This window comes from Prenolepis imparis, unplaced genomic scaffold (genome assembly GCF_030444845.1).
Source record: "Prenolepis imparis isolate NDT839.2.m4 unplaced genomic scaffold, iyPreImpa1.0 SCAF_14, whole genome shotgun sequence".
NCBI lineage: Eukaryota > Metazoa > Arthropoda > Insecta > Hymenoptera > Formicidae > Prenolepis > Prenolepis imparis.
This window is the reverse complement of record NW_028141172.1, coordinates 5,535,187-5,557,049: the sequence shown is the minus strand read 5'-3', so window position 1 is coordinate 5,557,049 and position 21,863 is coordinate 5,535,187. Positions and strand designations below refer to the sequence as shown.

Sequence of the window (21,863 nt, the reverse complement as noted above, 5' to 3'; positions counted from 1 at the left end):
GTCACAGGATTCTGTGACGATCCTTCGGGAGGATATGTTGTCTGCTGTCTCGCACTTTCAATTTATTTGACTTTTTAATAAAAAATGCTGTACAATGACAATTGTGTATAATTGAGATGTAATTGTAACTAATTTTATCTTGTTTCACTTGAAAAGGACCACAATCATATGGTCGAAACGTCGTGAAATTTAAATAAATTTATTATTTGCTAGTTTTGGTCGATCATTTCCACTACTCCTATTTTTCTGACTAGCGATCGTTAATAATAATTAAGATTTATTCTATTTATACTAATTTGATATCAATCTGAATTCTTTTTCTAAAAGAATATATTTTACTAACATTCATAAAATATATATGTATATATAATTAATTATTTGAATATTAATTAAATACAAATAATTACAGATTGTAAGTTGTTTACTTAAGCGATTAATTAGTTATTTATTAAATAACAATTAAATAACAATAATATTATTGATTAAAATCAATAAATTAATATGACTAATTAAAATCAAGAAATTATTAAAATGACTAAAGTCATGAAATAATATTTTTGTTAATCAATAAATAATTAATTAGTTGCTTAAGTAAAAAATTAATTAGTCATTAATTATTTGTACTAATTTGATATCAATCTTAATTCTCCTTTTCTTTAGATACGTTAGTATAACAATTCTTATAAAAATCATAAAATAAAACAAGATATATTAGTAAATTTACACCAAAAATAGTACCCATAACTATATGAAACTGCGCTTTTATTTGACAAGCTGGATTTGTAAATTGTGTTAGGTACATCAATATTGCAACAAACTGTACCTATTTTCGCAAACAGAAAAACAGAAAATTAAACAATTGTGTATTATATTACTGAAACAGAAATAATTAATATACATATACGTAAATTGTGTAGTATATGTATAAAGTTTTGTTGTAAAATATTATAATAACTTACTATTTGAATTCTTGTTATAAAAGGCTTAAAAGGAGACAACATTTGTAGATATTTCGGCCCCCTTGAAGAGATTAAATAATACGTATACATGATTACGTGTACGGCACAATTAAGCAGACTAATTAATGTCACTCTCTCGTCCAGAACATATTTTAAATAAAACCAGACGAAAAATATATTTGATACATGATGGTACACGTGCAAAAAGGAAACCTGATTGTGTTTCTTTCTCAACACAAATGCACAAGTTTCAACGAGATCGAATATTTTCAATAACAGTAACCACCACGTAATATTGAAGATCTGAAATTCAATTTTGATAATACAACGTATACAAAGTGCTATTAAAGAAATAATAAGAAATATTGCCTATATAAATGAGTCACTTATCGCCCTACTACTATCGTATTTTCTTTGCTTATGTATTCTCACTACATATTCAAAAATTACATATAATTTTACTTTTTCTGGCAAACAATATAATCGATAATCAATAATAATTATTATATATTGTGAAAATATACTTTGATCGCATTGGAAGAATCCGGAGATGGCACTGAACACATTACACCATATTCTGAGAACCAACCAAAAGATATATGTTCTTTTATGAACCATAAGTTTGTTAAAATTTGTATTAAGTTATAAAGTAACATAAAGGTTTTCAATTTATACGGCGGTCGATTTTTCATGTAGCGAGGACCAGCGTAAAGAACAAAAAATAAATATCCAAAAATTATGAACATTAACGGAAATGGTGAAGACATCAATGGCCATTCGCGACTTAGTGGAGCTGTAAAAAAAATGCAACATAGTTTTTGAAATAAAAATAAAATATGTAGTGTGCGCAAATCTTTGGTAATCAAATTTAAAAACAGAGAACTTCTTCATTAATATTTCTGATATTGTATAGATTAGTAAAATTATAGTCATTATTTTGAATAATATTATACTTTTTTGCGTCAATATTTAGGTACATAAGAAATTTATATCGCAAATGAAACAAATTTGTCGCGTTTAAACATTTCGAGAAATTAATCCGGGCTTTTTACTTTTTAGGTAAAGAAACAGCGTCACAATTCAAACTTTCAATTTTATTTATTTTTTTTCTATCACCTTTTTCTACGATTCCTAAATTTGTATTATTTTCTAAATGTAATTTTATAATAAAAATGTTGTGTGAGATATCTATATTATAAAATGTTCATAAAATATTTAGATTTATTAAATATCAAAAAGATGGGATTTGTATAATTAAAAGCTTAATTTTTACTTAAAAATTATATTTACTTTTACGTAAAGAATAGATTATAGAAGTTTGTTCAAGTATTTCGCGGAAACACTTTGTTTAATACCACAAATTTCTCTTAATATAAAAGTCTTTAGAATTTATAAATAGTATATGTATTTTATAGCATCTTAAAAAACGCATTAATTAGATTAAAAAATTACTTACCAGAGAGCTCGACAAATAAATAATTGTACATTTCTTCCATCATAACCACAAACGTCAATAGCTATGATCACCTCTGATACTTATTAAAGGTAAATCGCGATTATGTCGTTTCTGCAGTCACTTTGTTAGTGAAATAGCTGTTTCATTGTGCACTTGGTATGTGGATATTAATATTTATGCATACTTTTCATTTCGATGTTAATATTAATGATATATAGGTCAAATATGTTTTCCTGTTATAATAAATGGAATTTTTTAATTATTTTGTGCTAAAATGTATCGTTAAAAGATAATTCAAACGCGAAATTAGACAATAAAATTACTATAACTTATTTTCTTAAAATATCAAACATTCTAGTGTAACAAGCAAGCGGAAATATGTAATTGCAAATAATCGGAAAAGATATCTTCTTCGTCGTCAATTAAACTTACTTTTTTCAAAAAAGGTAAAAAAAGGCGCCAAGTATAATTATTTTAATTCACTAATAAATATATCCCACAAAAATGATATTATCAAAAATTGCGTCAACAAAAAATAAAAAATTATACAAATATTTTAATCAAAAATAATTATACAAAATAGCTATTTTAATTTCTTACAAAAATAATGATATTCAAAGTTGCGCTAATTAAAAAATTATTGCTATATATATATATATACTGCATATACAGGGTGTTTCTTAATAAATAAAATGTATTCCAGTGGTCTTATCCGAAATAAATATGTCTTTGTTCGATCCGTTCAAGGTTAGTTAAACATAAACATGTTCCTTTGTATTTTTTTGAATAATTAGAATGCCATTATAAAACTGTTATTGTGATACTTTAGGAATGTGTCCGATTAGAATAAGTTATAATGCATGCTCGATCATTCATTACGCAAGTGTCTGCTATATTTTATTAATCGGTTGAGGCGGTTGAAAAAAGAATGTCAATTTTTTTGTTTTTCGTTCTAAAAAACTATACAAAATGGAAAACTATATACAATGTATACGACAATGCGTAAAAAATTAATTTGCTTTATCCAGCACCATAAAGATTAACGGGAAACAATCTCTTTCTTTGTTGAGAAGAAATTCTTTTTAATGAACTGTGTAATCGCAGATCAATTTTATTAACTTGAAACTTTAATTTTCTTCTTATTTCGTTTTAAAAAATTGTATAAAGAAACGGCAATTTAAATAAATCACAGTTATTGTTTTGTAAATAATAATACTTTTGAAACAGAAAATCTTTTATTTTAAAAAGACTTGATATGACCTTGAAAAGACTTTCAAAACGCGCCCACAGAAAAGGTTTTAGGATTCATAGAGGTCAAAATTTTTGCATTCAAAATTTAAACGTTTTTCGCGAAAATTAAGCAAACTGTAAGTATAATTTTCTTTTTATTTCGTCTTAAAAAATTATATAAAGATAAACAGCAATTTAAATAAATCATAGTTATTGTTTTGTAAATAATAAAACTATATTATAATATATACTTTTGAAACAGAAAATCTTTTATTTAAAAGAAAACTAAATAAAATCTATGAAACAATTTTATATATATGAAAATATGTATAATAAAAATAATACATACAATATAAAGAATATTATAATAATTATTATTATAATTATATATAGTTAAACATTTAAAATATATATATACAGGGTTCAACAACAGGTGGGACAAAATTTACCAGGTGATTCTATACGATAAACGTTGACTGTCATATTGTTGGTTGATAAGACAATAGATATAGCGATAATTCTTAATTTAATAACATTTATTTTTTACTTGTGTCTTTTTATATTATTTTCTCAATTAATGCGTTTTGTATATTCGTAATTTACAAAAATAAAACAGGAAATTGTTAAATTAGATTGATTAATACATTTCCATTATCCATTATTAAAAAGAAGATGTAAAGTCGATTCTCGCATATATCGAAGATCTCGTGTCACCGCTTTATCCGCGATGTTGATTGATTGTCCCGATGTCGAATAATCGCGCGAGGAAACCTCTTGACGAACACTAACTTTTATTATTTCCGAGTTATTCTGCGTTATAAAAAACGGAGCTGTCTGAAACACGACCGCACTGTTTGACAGCTGTCACAAATCCAACATATCCGCCGTGAGACGTGAATTTTGCTTAAATCCTTGAAATTGTCTAATTATTGTGCTTATTTCAAGATGTTGATTTATTTTGTTATAAACGTTTAAACTTTGAATTCAAAAATTAAGGCCTGTGTAAGTCGTAGAACATTTTCTTCGGGTTCATTTTGTAGGCCTTGAAGAGACCTTTAAAACGCGCCCACAGAAAATGTTCTCCGACTTACAGGCCTTAATTTTAGCGAAAAACGTTTAAACTTTGATTGAAAAAATTAAGGCCTATATAGGTCCTAGAACATTTTTTGTAGGCTCGTTTTGTAGGCCTTTTTGACGTTAAATGTAAAATATCTTGTAAAATATTCAATTTTCAGTTATCTTACTTTAATACTTTTATGGACGGAATAATGAGACAAATCATAATCGATGTAAAAAAACGTATAATTGCTTTTAAGAAAAAGTGCGCAGTTGCATGATGCAAATTACATACATTTTTTTTAAACAATTATCTACAAAATATGTATATGCTTATCATACATGAATATTTGAATATGCAATTAGAAATAATAGGTTCCATTTAAAAAATTGTAGGTGATCTCTATGTGATCTTTAAACGATTATCTAATATATACATATATACCGGGTGAGGCAATAATTATTAGCACCTTAAATATCTTTATAATTATTGATTTTAGACAAAAATGTTTCAAACAAAAGTTGTAGGGTTTCGAGGGGGATATAACATCGTAATAAAGAATTGCCCTTGAGTGGCGTTTTCAAGGTCATTTGAAGGTCATTTATGTTTTTTTAAATGGAATTATCTAAATTTTTTTTATATAAATCGATTCCCCGCAATATTCACTATAAAAAATATTAATTAATTATTTTTAAGTAAATAACATATTAAATTGTAATTTTTTTCGAGAGATTTTCAAAAAGTCTCGGTGAGTCGCAGTCTTTTTGTTGGCGAACTGCATTCGACCCGCGGGCCGCGTGTTTGACATGCTTGCATTAATTTATAAAATATCTCGTAAACTATTCATTTTTTAGCCATGTTGCCCTTATAACTTTTTATAGTGAATATTGCGGGAAATCGATTTATATAAAAAAATTTAGTTAATTTCATTTAAAAAAACATAAATGACCTTCAAATGACCTTGAAAAACGCCACTCAAGGGCAATTCTTGATTACGATGTTATGTCCCCTTCGAAACCCTACAACTTTTGTTTGAAACATTTTGGTCTAAAATTAATATTTATAAAGATATTTAAGGTGCTAATAATTATTGCCTCACCCGGTATACAGGGTGGTTCACGTAACGGTCGCCACGATTTTTGAGATATTTCCGCCAGTTTAGAAAAAAAGTTTATACAGTGAAAATTAATCTGCTTTACGCAACCTAACATGCAATAAAAAAAAAATAAAAAAATTTTTTTTTTATAAACCTCAATGTCACCTTGAATTTTTTAAACGGAACCACCATATTTTTTTTTATATAAATCGATTCCTCACAATATTCTGCATAAAAAATTATGAGGGTAGGATGGTCAAAAAGTTAATAGTTTACGAGATATTTTATACTTTAATTTTACATAATCTTATAAGAGTGGTTCTCGTAACGATAGCCACGATTTTTGGAGAACTTACAATAATTTGACAAAAAATGTCATGGATCAAAAATTTATCGGTTTGTAAGTTTGTTTTTTCCTGACTCTTATAACCCTTAAAACTTTAAAGTATGTGCCTGTTAATTTTAATAAGAACTTTTTTTCTTATTTTGACCCCTAGAATACGCCCATAAAATCTCTGACATAGGTTTAGAAACACCCTGTATATGTAATAATCGAATGTTTTTAGCTTTAGCTTGTTTTATATGTAAATCAGGCATTTAACACTAAACTGATCTACATATGTTGAAAAACAAAAAACATTCGATTTCACGCAAGTCACTATACAGACCCATCACACTTAACATTGATGCACACAGAAATCATATAGCAAAAAGTGCTACATTTGCGCATCATGCGATTGATCAATCGATGAATTAAAAAATTCGTCCATGTTATGCAAAATCCGACCGAACAACTTCCTCGTGATGTACATCGGATAACGTAAATACCGGTGGCATTACAAAAAATCTTGCAAAATACCAAGGTAACTATGAGATCCGATAGCTCCTAAGTATGATAGAGTAATGTTTCTTGCACCATTTTAAAGAGAAAGTTTCCTACTTCAAAGCCAATATGGTGGCATTTTTGGTCCCATCCCTCCTTTCTCCATAGACGGCTACAAAGTCATGAAATTTCCAGACTCTTTTCATGATCTGATTTTGGATCTCACAAAAAATAGTTCGATGAGGTGGACAATGCAACCTTACTCACCTTAAAGTCGAGGCTTCACGCGTTCAAACGCGCCTAGGAACATTGTCTTACGATTTCCTTAAGGTGAGATATGGCTTCTTCAAAATCGGTAAAGTTTGCAAGTTTAAAAGCGCTCCCCTAATTGTTTTGCGTAGTATATATGTATATATATATATATATATATATATATATATTCAAAATTTATAGATTTTGAAAAAATTGAATTTATTATATAATGTGTACTGCTTTTATTTATACATATAAATTAAAATTGATACAATATTTTAAAATCGAAATGAATCTGCTCAATAAATATACATATAGTAATAACTCTTCAGCGTATTATATTCTTCTAAAATTTGACATTATACTTTATATGTTTATACGCATTTCAAAAGAAAATAATTATATAGTCGTTAAAAAAATATTTATTTAGCAACAAAATCTATTATACATATACATATATGTACATATATAACATCGAAAAAACAAATAAATAGTATTAAATAATATAACACTGTGTTATATTCAATTTGTATATAATTTTTTATTTGTATATTTGAATAACATTCATGAAATATATATGTATACATAATTAGTTTTTTGAATATTAATTAAATACAAATAATTAAAAATTGTAAGTTGTTCATTTAAGCGATTAATTAGTTATTTAATAATAATTAAATAACAATTAAATAACAATTAAATAACAATAATATATCATTTCATGATTAAAATCCAGAATAATTAAAATGCCACCATCAGGCTGTTATTGTCATATTTTAAGAATGTGTCCGATTATTTAATGTGTTATTTTTAATGAGTATTTTATTAATTAATTGTTGCGAATTGATTCTTAATGTGTCCTCGTTTCTATCCTGAAAAACTAAGACTATAACAATGCGTTATGTTATATGGAAACGCAAATAAATCAATAAAAAAATTTTTTTTAAACCCACAGAAAAAGACTAACTATAGTTTTTTTTAATGAATATAATGCTGTTTTTCAAATTTCTACATCACGTTTTATGATTTTGAAATTTATAGTAAAAGTTGCAAAAGAGAAATATTTTAATATATTTTAAGATATTATAAAGAGTAATTTGAAAAAGGGAGCAATTTTGAACCATATCCAGCACGATCAAGACTACGGAAAACGATTAGTCTTTCTTTTTTGTGAACTGTGTAATCGCAGATCAAGTTTATAAACTTGAAACTTTGATTTTCTTCTTATTTCATCATTATAATCAGCAATTCAAATAAATCACAGTTATATATTGTTTTGTAAAGTAATAAAATTATATTATACACTTTAGAAACAGAAAATCTTTTACTTTAAAAAGACATAATAAATTCTATAAAACAATATAAATAAAAAAAAATATATATATGTATATATACTAAATTACATATAATATATAAAATATCATAATATTATAAATTATAGGTTAAACATTTAAAATGGATATTTATACAATATACAAAATTTATAACTTTTGAAAAAAATTGAATTTATTATATAATGTGTACTTTTTTCATTTACCTCTGTAAATTAAAATTGATGCAATATTTTAAAATCGAAATATAAATCGGCTTAATATAAATATATGTATATGATAATAATTTTTCAGCTTATTATATTTTTCTAGAATTTACCATTATATACTATTATATGTTTGTACGCATTTTAAAAGAAAATAATTATACAGTCGCTAGAAAATTATTTATTTGGCAACAAAATCTATTACATGTATAAATATATATAAAATTGACAAAAGAAATAAATAGTATTAAATAATACAACATTATGTTATACTCAATTTGTATACAACGTATATTTTATTAACGTACATGAAATATACATATATACATAATTAATTATTTGAATACTATTCTATTTATACTAACTTGATATCAATCTGAATTCTTTTTCTAAAAGAATATATTTTACTAACATTCATAAAATATACATGTATATATAATTAATTAATACGAGTTTTATATAATTAATTATTTGAATATTAATTAAATACAAATAATTACAGATTGTAAGTTGTTTACTTAAGCGATTAATTAGTTATTTATTAAATAACAATTAAATAACAATAATATTATTGATTAAAATCAATAAATTAATATGACTAATTAAAAACAAGAAATTATTAAAATGACTAAAGTCATGAAATAATATATTTGTTAATCAATAAATAAATAATTAGTTGCTTAAGTAAAAAATTAATTAGTCATTAATTATTTGTACTAATTTGATATCAATCTTAATTCTCCTTTTCTTTAGATACGTTAGTATAACAATTCTTATAAAAATCATAAAATAAAACAAGATATATTAGTAAATTTACACCAAAAATAGTACTTATAACTATATGAAACTGCGCTTTTAGTCGACAAGCTGGATTTATAATTTGTATTAGGTATATCAATATTGCAAGAAACTGTACCTATTTTCGCAAACAGAAAAACAGAAAATTAAACAATTGTGTATTATATTACTGAAACAGAAATAATTAATATACATATACGTAAATTGTGTAGTATGTGTGTAAAGTTTTGTTGTAAAATATTATAATAACTTACTATTTGAATTCTTGTTATAAAAGGCTTAAAAGGAGACAACATTTGTTGATATTTCGGCCCCCTTGAAGAGATTAAATAATACGTATACATGATTACGTGTACGGCACAATTAAGCAGACTAATTAATGTCGCTCTCACGTCCAGAATATATTTTAAATAAATCCAGAAGAAAAATATATTTAATACATGATGGTACACGTGCAAAAAGGAAACCTGATTGTGTTTCTTTCTCAACACAAATGCACAAGTTTCAACGAGATCGAATATTTTCAATAACATTAACCACCACGTAATATTGAAGATCTGAAATTCAATTTTGATAATACAACGTATACAAAGTGCTATTAAAGAAATAAAAAGAAATATTGCCTATATAAATGAGTCACTTATCGCCCTACTACTATCGTATTTTCTTTGCTTATGTATTCTCACTACATCTTCAAAAATTACATATAATTTTACTTTTTTTGGCAAACAATATAATCGATAATCAATAATAATTATTATATATTGTGAAAATATACTTTGATCGCATTGGAAGAATCCGGAGATGGCACTGAACACATTACACCATATTCTGAGAACCAACCAAAAGATATATGTTCTTTTATGAACCATAAGTTTGTTAAAATTTGTATTAAGTTATAAAGTAACATAAAGGTTTTCAATTTATACGGCGGTCGATTTTTCATATAGCGAGGACCGGCGTAAAGAATAAAAAATAAATATCCCAAAATTATGAACGTTAACGGAAATGGTGAAGACATCAATGGCCATTCGCGAGTTAGTGGAGCTGTAAAAAAAATGCAAAATAGTTTTTGAAATATAATATACAGTGTGCACAAATATCTTTGGTAATCAAATTTAAAGGCGGAGAGTTCGTTCGTTAATATTTACAATTTTGTATATTATAGAGTATCATTATTTAAATAATATTATACTTTCTTGCGCCAACATTTATATAAGTATAAGAAATTTGTATCGCTAATAAAACAAATTTGTCGCTTTTAAACACTTCAGGAAGATAATGCGGACTTTCTACCGTTTAGGTAAAGAAAGCGAGACAATTCAAACTTTCAATTTTATTTATTTTTTACCATCACATTTTCTTCAATTCTTGAATCTGTATTATTTTCTAAATGTAATTTTAATAAGAATGATGAGTTATCTGTATTATAAAATGTTTATATAATATTCAGATTTAGGAAATATCAAAAAAATGAGATTTGTATAATTAAAAGGTAATTTTTACTTGATAATTATACGGGGTATTTACTTTGACGTAAATAAGAATAAGTCTTTGAAGTTTATTCAAGAATATCGCGTATAAAACACTCTGTTTTAATAGCATAAATTTTATCTTAATGTAATAGTCTTTAGAATTTAGAATTAATATACGTATACTTTTCTAGCATCTTAAAGAATGCATTAACTTGATTAAAAAGATAGAATTACTTACCAGAGAGCTCGACAAATAAATAATTATACATTTTTGTCATTATGACTACAAATGTTAATAACTATGATCACTTTTGATACTTATTGAAGGTAAATCGCGATTATGTCGTTCCTGATGCAGTCACTTTGATAGTGAATAAGCAACTACTTCATTTGCAAAAAGGTGCACCTTTGCGTAAATATATTCTATTCAATGAGAGTACGTGCTGCGGTCCGTATCAGCGTTCGGCATTAGCGTGCTCTGTCCTTGTTCAACTTTTAGTAAGTAACAGAGATAGAACGACGGTGTCAGCGCTAATAGCGTCTCCCCGAACGCACCCATAGTCATGCATTGATTACTTTTTACTTCGATATTAATATTAATGACATAAAGGCAAATATGTTTTTTTGTTATAATGCACTGAATTTTTTAAATCATTTTGTGTGTAATTAAAAGATAATTTGAATGCAAAATTAAACGACGATAAACGTACTATATCTCATTATTTTATAATATCAAACATTCTAGCAAAACAAGCATACTCACGATACATCATGATATACAATATTCCATCCATGTGCTCGAAAATCGTAAGCAAGCGGATATAATCTCAAATAATCGGAAAAGATATCTTCTTTGTCGTCAATTAAATTTACTTTTTTAAAATAGTAAAAAAAGGCGCCAAGTATATTTATTTTAATTCCCTAATACATATATATCCCACAAAAATAATATTATCAAAAATTGCATAAACAAAAATTAAAAAATTATACAAATTTTTTCGAAATAAATACATATAATCGAATACAAATATAACCGAATAATTAACTATAATCAAATATAATCTAAAACAGTTGTACAAAATAGCTATTTTAATTTTTTACAAAAATAATGATATTAAATAGTTGCACTAATTAAATAAAAATTTTTGATATATATGTGTGTGTATATATGTATATATATATATATATATACTGCATATACAGGGTGTCTTTTAATAAGCGAAAAGTATTGCAGTGGTATCATCTGAAATAAACACACGTCATGTGTAAAACTGTCATGTCGTCTGTTGTGCGATCCGTTCAAAATTTGTTGAAAACACATGTTCCTTTTGAATAATTAAAATGCCTCTATGAAACTGTTATTGTGATACTTATGAATGTGTCCGATTACAATGAGTTATACGATTAAAGTGCATTCTCAACCATTCATTACGCAAGTGTCTGCTGTATTTTATTAATCAGTTGATGCGGAAAAATAATGGCAATTTTTCGTTTTTCGTGCTGAAAAACTATACAAAATGAAAAACTATATACAATGTATACGACAATGCGTTATCTTATGAACAACATATCACAGCATCGTCACCGTCAGATATCACGTTGACATAGTCGTATTGTTGGTTTGACAAGACAATAGACATGGTAAATTCGCAATTTAATAACATGCATTTCTTACTTGTGTCTTTTAATATTATTTTATCGGTTAATGTTTATAGGATATTCGTAATTTACCAAAATAAAATAGAAAATTTTCAAATTTGATTGATTAATACAGTTATAATAAAAAAAATAATACAAGTAAAATAATACGACTCAATAAAAAAAATATTACAAGAAAAAGATATTATAGAGAACAATTTGGGCGAGAAAGCACAATTTTGAATCTTATCCAGCACTATAAAGATTACGAGAAACAATCTCCTTTTTTGTTAAGAGCAAGTTCTTGTTGGTGAACTGTGTAATCGCAGATCAATTATACAAATTTGAAATTTAAATTTTCTTTTTATTTCGTCTTAAAAAATTATATAAAGATATTATTTAACCATGTCCAAAAATAATTTTAAATCAATCCCATCTTGGTTAATTAATATTCATCCTTAAATAGCTAAAGATTATGATATTATAATTGTTTCAGAATAAATAAGATATAACTTGAATAATAAAATAATCAAGCTCGAGTTAAATGTTTCATAACTATATAAGATGGACTCAGATATGTCCGAAAATGAAGTTATATTGTTTAGATTTATCCCAAATCAATTGTCATACTTATTTGACTAATGAGGATATTAATTAAACGGAATGGGATTGAAATAAAATTATTTTTGGGCGTGATTTGGTCATTTCAAATCGCAATAAGAATTAAAATTAATCCATCATCAAAAAAATGTTTTTATTTCTAAAGAATATATAAATCAATGAATCGGTAAGTATAGAAATCATATAATTTAAATAGAAAAACATCTCGCTTAATTAATATTCAGTCTTAATTAGATGATTAATTATAGTAATTAATTTAGGATAAATCTGATCAATTTAACTTCATTTTTGTGCATGTTTGAGTGCATTCTTATCAAAAATTTAACTCCGGCTTGATTATTTCGTTATATAAGTTATATGATACGCCTATGGATCTATCGGCTTATATAGAAATAAAAACATTTTTTTTAACAATGAATCAATTTTAACACCTAATGCGATTTGATAATATCCAACCATGCTCAAAAATAATTTAAAATCAATCCCATTCCGCTTATAACGACTCGAAACGCAAACTTCTCAGGTCTACATGACTTTTTTCATTATGGATATATATATGTATATATATGTATATATAATATATATAATAATAATTTCCTTTTTTTATATATATTTAACTAGAAAAAATAACTAGAAAACTAGAACAACACAAGCGCGCGCTACGCGCGCGCCATTCTTCAATTTTATATTAAAAAAAAAAATTATTAAAATAATAATATTTTTTTGACAGAATCTCTCTCTCTCTCTCTCAACTGATATCTGTCAAAAAATATTAATCTATTTTAAAATTCCATAACATATTATTTTAAACAAATTATTATTTTAATTTTTAAAATATATTATTTAAAAACTACATTAACAAATTGGCGCTTTAATCAGCTGATTTCTGTCAAAAAATATTACTAAAGCATTTATTTGCTAATTAAATTACAGAGTAATAATACGTTATAGAAATTAAAGTAGTAATGTTGATAATACTTTATCCTCGATTAATATTTTTTGACAGAAATCAGCTGATAACTGTCAAAAATAATAACCAAGTTTAAAGTAGCTAATTTCTATAAAAAATATTAATAAATCTTCTCGTCCATAAAATCGTAATTAGTCTCGACGTTGTGATTATCTCGATTATCAAAACAGTCTAATAGAAAATTCTATTTCTTTGTTCGCACTTGTTTTAGATTTAAATACTAAATTTTTATGCATTGCATAATTAATTAATATATACCTCTTATTGATTGCAATGCATGCATAATAATATGTGAATTAATTATGCAATGCATAAATATTTATTACTTAAATCTTTAACAGAAAACAAAAAAAAAATAGAATTATCTACAAGAATCTTTCGATCAAAATATCTATGCTTCTATCAGATTCGTGCGTCTGTACACATACATCCCCCACGCTGCACGTCTCGTGCGAGACTGACCGCAAGACTCTGAGCAGCGGTAACGCCAAGCGCACCTTACACACTACACGTCCGCCACGCTGCGCATCTCGCGCGAGGCTGATTTTCGATTCTCGAGACATTGCGATTGCGAGACTGATCGTCAGTCGTCAGTCTCGCGCGAGACGTGCAGCGTGGGGGATATATGTGTACAGACGCACGAATCTAATAGAAGGGCAGATATTTTGACCGAAAAATTCTTGTGGAAAATTCTGTTTTTTTATTCCCCTGTTAAAGATATAAATAATAAATATTTATGCATTACATAATTAATTCACATATTCTCATGCATGTATTACAATCAACGCATAATATAATATATATTAATTATTAATGCAATACATAAAAATTTAGTATTTAAATCTAAAACGGAAGTGCAAACAAAATAGAATTTTCTATAAAAATCTTTTGTGAATCGAGTTAATCATAACGTCAAAATATGATTTTATTAACGAAAGTATTTATTAATACTTCTTGATAGAAATTAGCTACTTTAAACTTTGTTAATATATTTGACAGTTAACAGCTATTTTCCGTCAAATAATATTAATCGAAAATAAAGTATAATAACGTATTATACACAACATATTACTATTTTAAACTTTCTAACATATTATTATTTTAAAAGTTAATTAGCAAATTAACCCTTTAATCAAATGATTTCTGTCAAAAAATATTAATCAAGTTTAAACTAACGTTGTATAAAAATATTAATCTTTTTTCAATCAAATCGAGAAATAACGCGCGTGTAGCAAGCGCTTGTTAGACCAAAAAGTCTGTACGCTGGTATGCTGATGGTACATATCATAATGTGCAGACAATGTACTGTTAAAATATATACAAGATTAATTTTTGGCTCGTTTTAAAATATTGAAAATTTAAACATTTAAACCCCGGATCCCATTCGGCGCACAATTATAATAAGTAAACAAGATTAAAAAGTTTGTAAGCTGGTATGCTGATGGTATCATAATAATGCGAAGACAATGTACTGTTGAAATATATATAAGATTAATTTTTGGCTCGTTTTAAAATATTGAAAATTAAAACTTTTAAGCCCCGGATCCCATTCGGCGCACAATTATAATAAATATATTAGATCAAAAAGTTTGTACGCTGGCATGCTGATGGTACCATCATAATGTGTAGACAATGTACTGTTAAAATATATAAAAGATTAATTTTTGGCTCGTTTTACAATAATGAAAATTAAAATTCTTAAGCCGCGAATCCCATACGGCGCGGATCCATTTTATGTATATTAGATTAAAAAGTTGTTACGCTGGTATGCTGATGGTACCATCATAATGTGCAGGCAATGTACTGTTAATATATATGAAAGAATAATTTTTGGCTCGTTTTAGAATATTGAAAATTAAAACTTCTAAGCCGCGATTCTTATACGGCGAACAATTATAATTACGCATATTATATCAAAAAGTTTGTAGGCTAGTATTCTGATGGTACCATCATAATGTGTAGACAATGTACTGTTAAAATATATGAAAGAATAATTTTTGGCTCGTTTTAGAGTTTTGAAAATTAAAACATCTAAGCCGCGATTCTTATACGGCGAACAATTATAATTACGCGTATTATATCAAAAAGTTTGTAGGCTGGTATTCTTATGGTACCATCATAATGTATAGACAATGTACTGTTAAAATATATAAAAGAATAATTTTTGGCACGTTTTAAAATATTGAAAATTTAATCTTTTAAATCGCGGATTCCATACGGCGCGGATTCATTTTACGTATATTAGATCAAAAAGTTTGTAGGCTGGTATTCTGATGGTACCATCATAATGTGTCGACAATGTACTGTTAAAATATATGAAAGAATAATTTTTGGCGCGTTTTAAAATATTGAAAATTAAATCTTTTAAATCGCGGATTCCATACGGCGCGGATTCATTTTACGTATATTAGATCAAAAAGTTTGTAGGCTCGTATTCTGATGGTACCGTCATAATGTGCAGACAATGTACTGTTAATATATATGAAAGAATAATTTTTGGCTGGTTTTAGAATATTGAAAATTAAAACTTCTAAGCCGCGATTCTTATACGGCGAACAATTATATTACGCATATTATATCAAAAAGTTTGTAGGCTAGTATTCTGATGGTATCATCATAATGTGTAGACAATGTACTGTTAAAATATATGAAAGAATAATTTTTGGCGAGTTTTAAAGTAATGAAATTTAAAATTATTAAGCCGCGAACCCCATACGGCGCGGATTTATTTTACGTATATTGCATCAAAAAGTTTGTAGGCTGGTATTCTTATGGTACCATCATAATGTATAGACAATGTACTGTTAAAATATGTAAAAGAATAATTTTTGGCGCGTTTTAAAATATTGAAAATTTAATATTTTAAATCGCGGATTCCATACGGCGCGGATTCATTTTACGTATATTAGATCAAAAAGTTTGTAGGCTGGTATTCTGATGGTACCATCATAATGTGTAGACAATGTACTGTTAAAATATATGAAAGAATAATTTTTGGCTCGTTTTAAAATATTAAAAATTAAAACATTTAAACCAAGGATCCCATTCGGCGCACAATGTTAATAAGTAAACAAGATTAAAAAGTTTGTAGGCTGGTATGCTGATGGAACCATCATAATCTGCAAACAATACACTATAGAAATATATATATGATTAATTTTTGACTCGTATAAAAATATCGAAAATTAAACTTTTTAAGCCGCGAACCCCATACGGCGCGGATTCATTTTTCCTATATTAGATCAAAAAGTTTGTAGGCTGGTATTCTTATGGTACCATCATAATGTGTAGACAATGTACTGTTAAAATATATGAAAGAATAATATTTGGCGCGTTTTAAAATATTGCAAATTCAAACTTCTAAGCCGCGATTCCCATACGGCTCGCAATTATATTATAAGATTAATATTTAACTGTTTTTAAATATTGAAAATTAAAAGAAAGAAAGAAAAAAAATTATTCTTTAATATATTTCAAAAGTACATATCCTGAACATTTTGATGGTACCATCAACATACCAGCGTACAAACTTTTTAATCTAATATACGTAAAATGAATCCGCGCCGTATGGGGTCCGCGGTTAAATAATTTTAATTTTTAATATTGTAAAACGAGCCAAAAATTAAAATCTTTAATACATAGCCAAAAATTATAAAGAGGCAACAATTTATTGCTTATTGTTTTTCAATAGTACATTGTTTGGAAAATATTTTTATACCATACATATACGAGCGTGCAAATTCAATCCGTTAATAAGATTAATTATTAATAATAAATAAGCTAATAAATAAATAAAAATAATTAAATAAGTTTTAATATAACTCATAAGGTTACAGCAAGGCTTTATTGACGAGCAATAGTAGTTGAAGATTAAATTAAATGTATTCTAATAGATTTGATACATAATATACAAATATTCAAGACGATACGTTTCGACACTCACTTGTGTCTTTTCACAATCGTTAGAAAAAAATTTAATGTGTTATAATTTGTTCATGTTCTTCGTATTATTTAGCGGTTGTAATCGGAAATTATTTAGTCAATATTAGAATCGCAGTAGCACTCGCATATTTAAAACTTTATCTTTGGCTGTGTGCATGTTGTTTTTTAATATAATTTCTTATAACTTAATAATAATTTAAAATATTAACTTAAAAATTAAATGTTAACTATTAAATGTTAATAACAACTTAAAAATTAAAAATTATTATTTTGACATAAATAATTGCTTAATAATTTAATTTTATATTAAAAAATAAGTATATTATTGAGATTTTAGTAATTTAGTTAGAAGAAGGTGCGCGCGTCAACACGCGCTGCGTGCTAGTAAATTAAAAGTGATGTAATATTTTAAAATCGAAATAAATTTGCTTAACAAAAATATATAAAATTTCTTTACTTATATTTTTCTAAAATTTGACATTATACTTTTACATGTTTGTAAGCATTTCAAAAGAAAATAATTATATTATTGTAAAAAAAATATTTATTTAGCAACAAAATCTATTATACATGCATATGTATATATATATATATATATATATATATATATATATGTATATATAACATCGACAAAACAAATAAATAGTATTATATAATTATTATACATAATTATTAGTTATTTTGAATATTAATTAAATACAAATAACTAATAATTGTAAGTTGTTTATTTAAGCGATTAATTAGTTATTTATTAAATATAACAATTAAATAACAATAATATATTATTTCATGATTAAAATCCAGAAATTGTTGACTGATTAAAATAAAAAAATAATTAAAATAACAAAGTCATAAAATAATATTATTGTTATTCAATAAATAACTAATTAACCGTTTAGGTAAAGAATTATTTAGTCATTAAATTATTTGTGTTAATTTGATATCAATCTTAATTCCTCTTTTCTTTAGATACGTTAGTATAAGATTTCATATAAAAATTATAAAATAAGATAGTATTCAATACTATATGCATAAAACCGGTATATATATATATACGTATCGGCAGATGTAACTGAATTGCTGGACTTGCAAACTGCATTAAGTATATTAACATTCCAAAAAACTGTACCTAATTTCGCATCAGAAAAACAACAAATTATACAAATCTGCATTATATTTACGGAAACAGAAATTATTGAAATATATTAAAATGTATATATATGTTGTGCATGTGTGTGTGTGTGTAAAGTTATGTGTTATGTGTTAAGTTTTGTTACAAAATATTATAATGTTATAAACAACTTACCATTTGAATTCTAGTTACAAAAGGCTTAATAGGAGATATTATTTGTTGATATTTCGGCCCCCTTGAAGAGATTAAATAATACGTATACATGATTACGTGTACGGCACAATTAAGCAGAGAAACTATTGTCGTTCTCTCGTCCAGAACATATTTTAAAAACAACCAGTTGAGAAGTATATTTCCGACATGATGATACACGTGCAAGAAAGAAACCTGTCTGTATTTCTTTCTCAACACAAATGCAACAGTTTCAAAAAGATCGAATATTTTCAATAATAGATACCACCAGATAATATTGAAGATCTGAAATGCAGCTTTGATAATACGAAGTATACAAAGTGCTATATTAAAGAAATAAAAAGATATATTGCCTATATAAATGAGTCACTTATGGATCTTATACCACTATCGTATTTTCTCTGCTTATGTATTCTCCTTACATATTTAATAATTACATATAATTTTACCTTTTCTAGCAAACAATATAATCGATAACAAGTAATAATTATTATTATATATTGTGAAAACATACTTTGATCGCATTGGAAGAATCCGGCGATGACACTGAATGCATTATTATATTATATTCTGAGAACCAACCGGAAGATATATGTCCTTGTACGACCCATATGTTTGCTAAAATTTGTATTACGTTATAAAGTAACATAAAGGTTTTCAATTTATACGGCGGTCGATTTTTCATGTAGCGAGGACCAGCGTAAAGAACAAAAAATAAATATCCAAAAATTATGAACGTTAACGGAAATGGTGAAGACATCAATGGCCATTCGCGAGTTAGTGGAGCTGTAAAAAAAAATGAAAAATAGTTTTTGAAATATAATATACAGTGTGCACAAATATCTTTGGTAATCAAATTTAAAGGCGGAGAGTTCGTTCATTAATATTTACAATTTTGTATATTATAGAGTATCATTATTTAAATAATATTATGCTTCCTTGCGCCAACATTTATATAAGTATAAGAAATTTGTATCGCTAATAAAACAAATTTGTCGCTTTTAAACACTTCAGGAAGATAATGCGGACTTTCTACCGTTTAGGTAAAGAAAGCGAGACAATTCAAACTTTCAATTTTATTTATTTTTTACCATCACATTTTCTTCAATTCTTGAATCTGTATTATTTTCTAAATGTAATTTTAATAAGAATGATGAGTTATCTGTATTATAAAATGTTTATATAATATTCAGATTTAGGAAATATCAAAAAAATGAGATTTGTATAATTAAAAGGTAATTTTTACTTGATAATTATACGGGGTATTTACTTTGACGTAATAAGAATAAGTCTTTGAAGTTTATTCAAGAATATCGCGTATAAAACACTCTGTTTTAATAGCACAAATTTTATCTTAATGTAATAGTCTTTAGAATTTAGAATTAATATACGTATACTTTTCTAGCATCTTAAAGAATGCATTAACTTGATTAAAAAGATAGAATTACTTACCAGAGAGCTCGACAAATAAATAATGATACATTTTTGTCATTATGACTACAAATGTTAATAACTATGATCACTTTTGATACTTATTGAAGGTAAATCGCGATTATGTCGTTCCTGATGCAGTCACTTTGATAGTGAATAAGCAACTGCTTCATTTGCAAAAAGGTGCGCCTTTGCGTAAATATATTCTATTCAATGAGAGTACGTGCTGCGGTCCGTATCAGCGTTCGGCATTAGCGTGCTCTGTCCTTGTTCAACTTTTAGTAAGTAACAGAGATAGAACGACGCTGTCAGCGCTAATAGCATCTCTCCGAACGCAACCATAGTCATGCATTGATTACTTTTTACTTCGATATTAATATTAATGACATAAAGGCAAATATGTTTTTTTGTTATAATGCACTGAATATTTTTATCATTTTGTGTGTGATAAAATGATCGTTAAAAGATAATTTGAATGCAAAATTAAACGACGATAAACGTACTATATCTCATTATTTTATATTATAATATCAAACATTCTAGCAAAACAAGCATACTCACGATACATCATGAGGATATACAATATTCCATCCATGTGCTCGAAAATCGTAAGCAAGCGGATATAATCTCAAATTATCGGAAAAGATATCTTCTTTGTCGTCAATTAAATTTCCTTTTTTAAAATAGTAAAAAAAGGCGCCAAGTATATTTATTTTAATTCCCTAATACATATATATCCCACAAAAATAATATTATCAAAAATTGCATAAACAAAAATTATAAAATTATACAAATATTTTCGAAATAAATACATATAATCGAATACAAATATAACCGAATAATTAACTATAATCAAATATAATCTAAAACAGTTGTACAAAATAGCTATTTTAATTTTTTACAAAAATAATGATATTAAATAGTTGCACTAATTAAATAAAAATTTTTGATATATATGTGTGTGTATATATGTATATATATATATATATATATATATATATATATATATATATATACTGCATATACAGGGTGTCTTTTAATAAGGGAAAAGTATTGCAGTGGTATTATCTGAAATAAACACACGTCATGTGTAAAACTGTCATGTCGTCTGTTGTGCGATCCGTTCAAAATTTGTTGAAAACACATGTTCCTTTTTTGAATAATTAAAATGCCTCTATGAAACTGTTATTGTGATACTTATGAATGTGTCCGATTACAATGAGTTATACGATTAAAATGCATGCTCAACCATTC

The 21,863-nt window shown here is 26.1% G+C and overlaps 3 protein-coding genes across 3 annotated transcripts; all 3 read right to left on the bottom strand.

Annotated features, from left to right (window-relative positions):
• Positions 1-546: 546 nt before the first annotated feature.
• On the bottom strand, positions 547-2,553 carry LOC145945330 (very long chain fatty acid elongase AAEL008004-like). Its single transcript, XM_083054259.1, has 4 exons — positions 2,416-2,553; positions 1,484-1,752; positions 960-1,262; positions 547-823 (listed from the first exon to the last, which is right to left on the bottom strand). The coding sequence occupies exons 1-4, from the start codon at positions 2,456-2,458 to the stop codon at positions 641-643; spliced, it is 798 nt and encodes a 265-aa protein (XP_082910385.1). The 5' UTR covers positions 2,459-2,553; the 3' UTR covers positions 547-640.
• Positions 2,554-9,041: 6,488 nt separating this feature from the next.
• Positions 9,042-11,159, bottom strand: LOC145945331 (very long chain fatty acid elongase AAEL008004-like). Its single transcript, XM_083054260.1, has 4 exons — positions 10,922-11,159; positions 9,987-10,255; positions 9,463-9,765; positions 9,042-9,326 (listed from the first exon to the last, which is right to left on the bottom strand). The coding sequence occupies exons 1-4, from the start codon at positions 10,959-10,961 to the stop codon at positions 9,144-9,146; spliced, it is 795 nt and encodes a 264-aa protein (XP_082910386.1). The 5' UTR covers positions 10,962-11,159; the 3' UTR covers positions 9,042-9,143.
• Positions 11,160-17,652: 6,493 nt separating this feature from the next.
• Positions 17,653-20,849, bottom strand: LOC145945219 (very long chain fatty acid elongase AAEL008004-like). Its single transcript, XM_083054082.1, has 4 exons — positions 20,631-20,849; positions 19,693-19,964; positions 19,161-19,463; positions 17,653-18,983 (listed from the first exon to the last, which is right to left on the bottom strand). Exons 1-4 carry the CDS (start codon positions 20,668-20,670, stop codon positions 18,804-18,806), a joined length of 795 nt encoding a protein of 264 aa, XP_082910208.1. The 5' UTR covers positions 20,671-20,849; the 3' UTR covers positions 17,653-18,803.
• Between the last annotated feature and the right edge of the window lie 1,014 nt (positions 20,850-21,863).

What these genes read in the sequence shown, in the direction of transcription:
- LOC145945330 (XM_083054259.1), bottom strand. Translation starts at nt 2,458, where the DNA reads ATGATGGAAGAAATGTACAATTATTTATTTGTCGAGCTCTCTG. An exon ending in TTTATTTGTCGAGCTCTCTG is followed by an intron (nt 1,753 to 2,415) that starts GTAAGTAATTTT and finishes TTTTTTTTACAG; the next exon opens with CTCCACTAAGTCGCGAATGG. An exon ending in ATTCTTCCAATGCGATCAAA is followed by an intron (nt 1,263 to 1,483) that starts GTATATTTTCAC and finishes ATTGAATTTCAG; the next exon opens with ATCTTCAATATTACGTGGTG.
- LOC145945331 (XM_083054260.1), bottom strand. Translation starts at nt 10,961, where the DNA reads ATGACAAAAATGTATAATTATTTATTTGTCGAGCTCTCTG. An exon ending in ATTCTTCCAATGCGATCAAA is followed by an intron (nt 9,766 to 9,986) that starts GTATATTTTCAC and finishes ATTGAATTTCAG; the next exon opens with ATCTTCAATATTACGTGGTG. An exon ending in TTATAACAAGAATTCAAATA is followed by an intron (nt 9,327 to 9,462) that starts GTAAGTTATTAT and finishes TTGCGAAAATAG; the next exon opens with GTACAGTTTCTTGCAATATT.
- LOC145945219 (XM_083054082.1), bottom strand. Translation starts at nt 20,670, where the DNA reads ATGACAAAAATGTATCATTATTTATTTGTCGAGCTCTCTG. An exon ending in ATTCTTCCAATGCGATCAAA is followed by an intron (nt 19,464 to 19,692) that starts GTATGTTTTCAC and finishes GCTGCATTTCAG; the next exon opens with ATCTTCAATATTATCTGGTG. An exon ending in TTGTAACTAGAATTCAAATG is followed by an intron (nt 18,984 to 19,160) that starts GTAAGTTGTTTA and finishes ATGCGAAATTAG; the next exon opens with GTACAGTTTTTTGGAATGTT.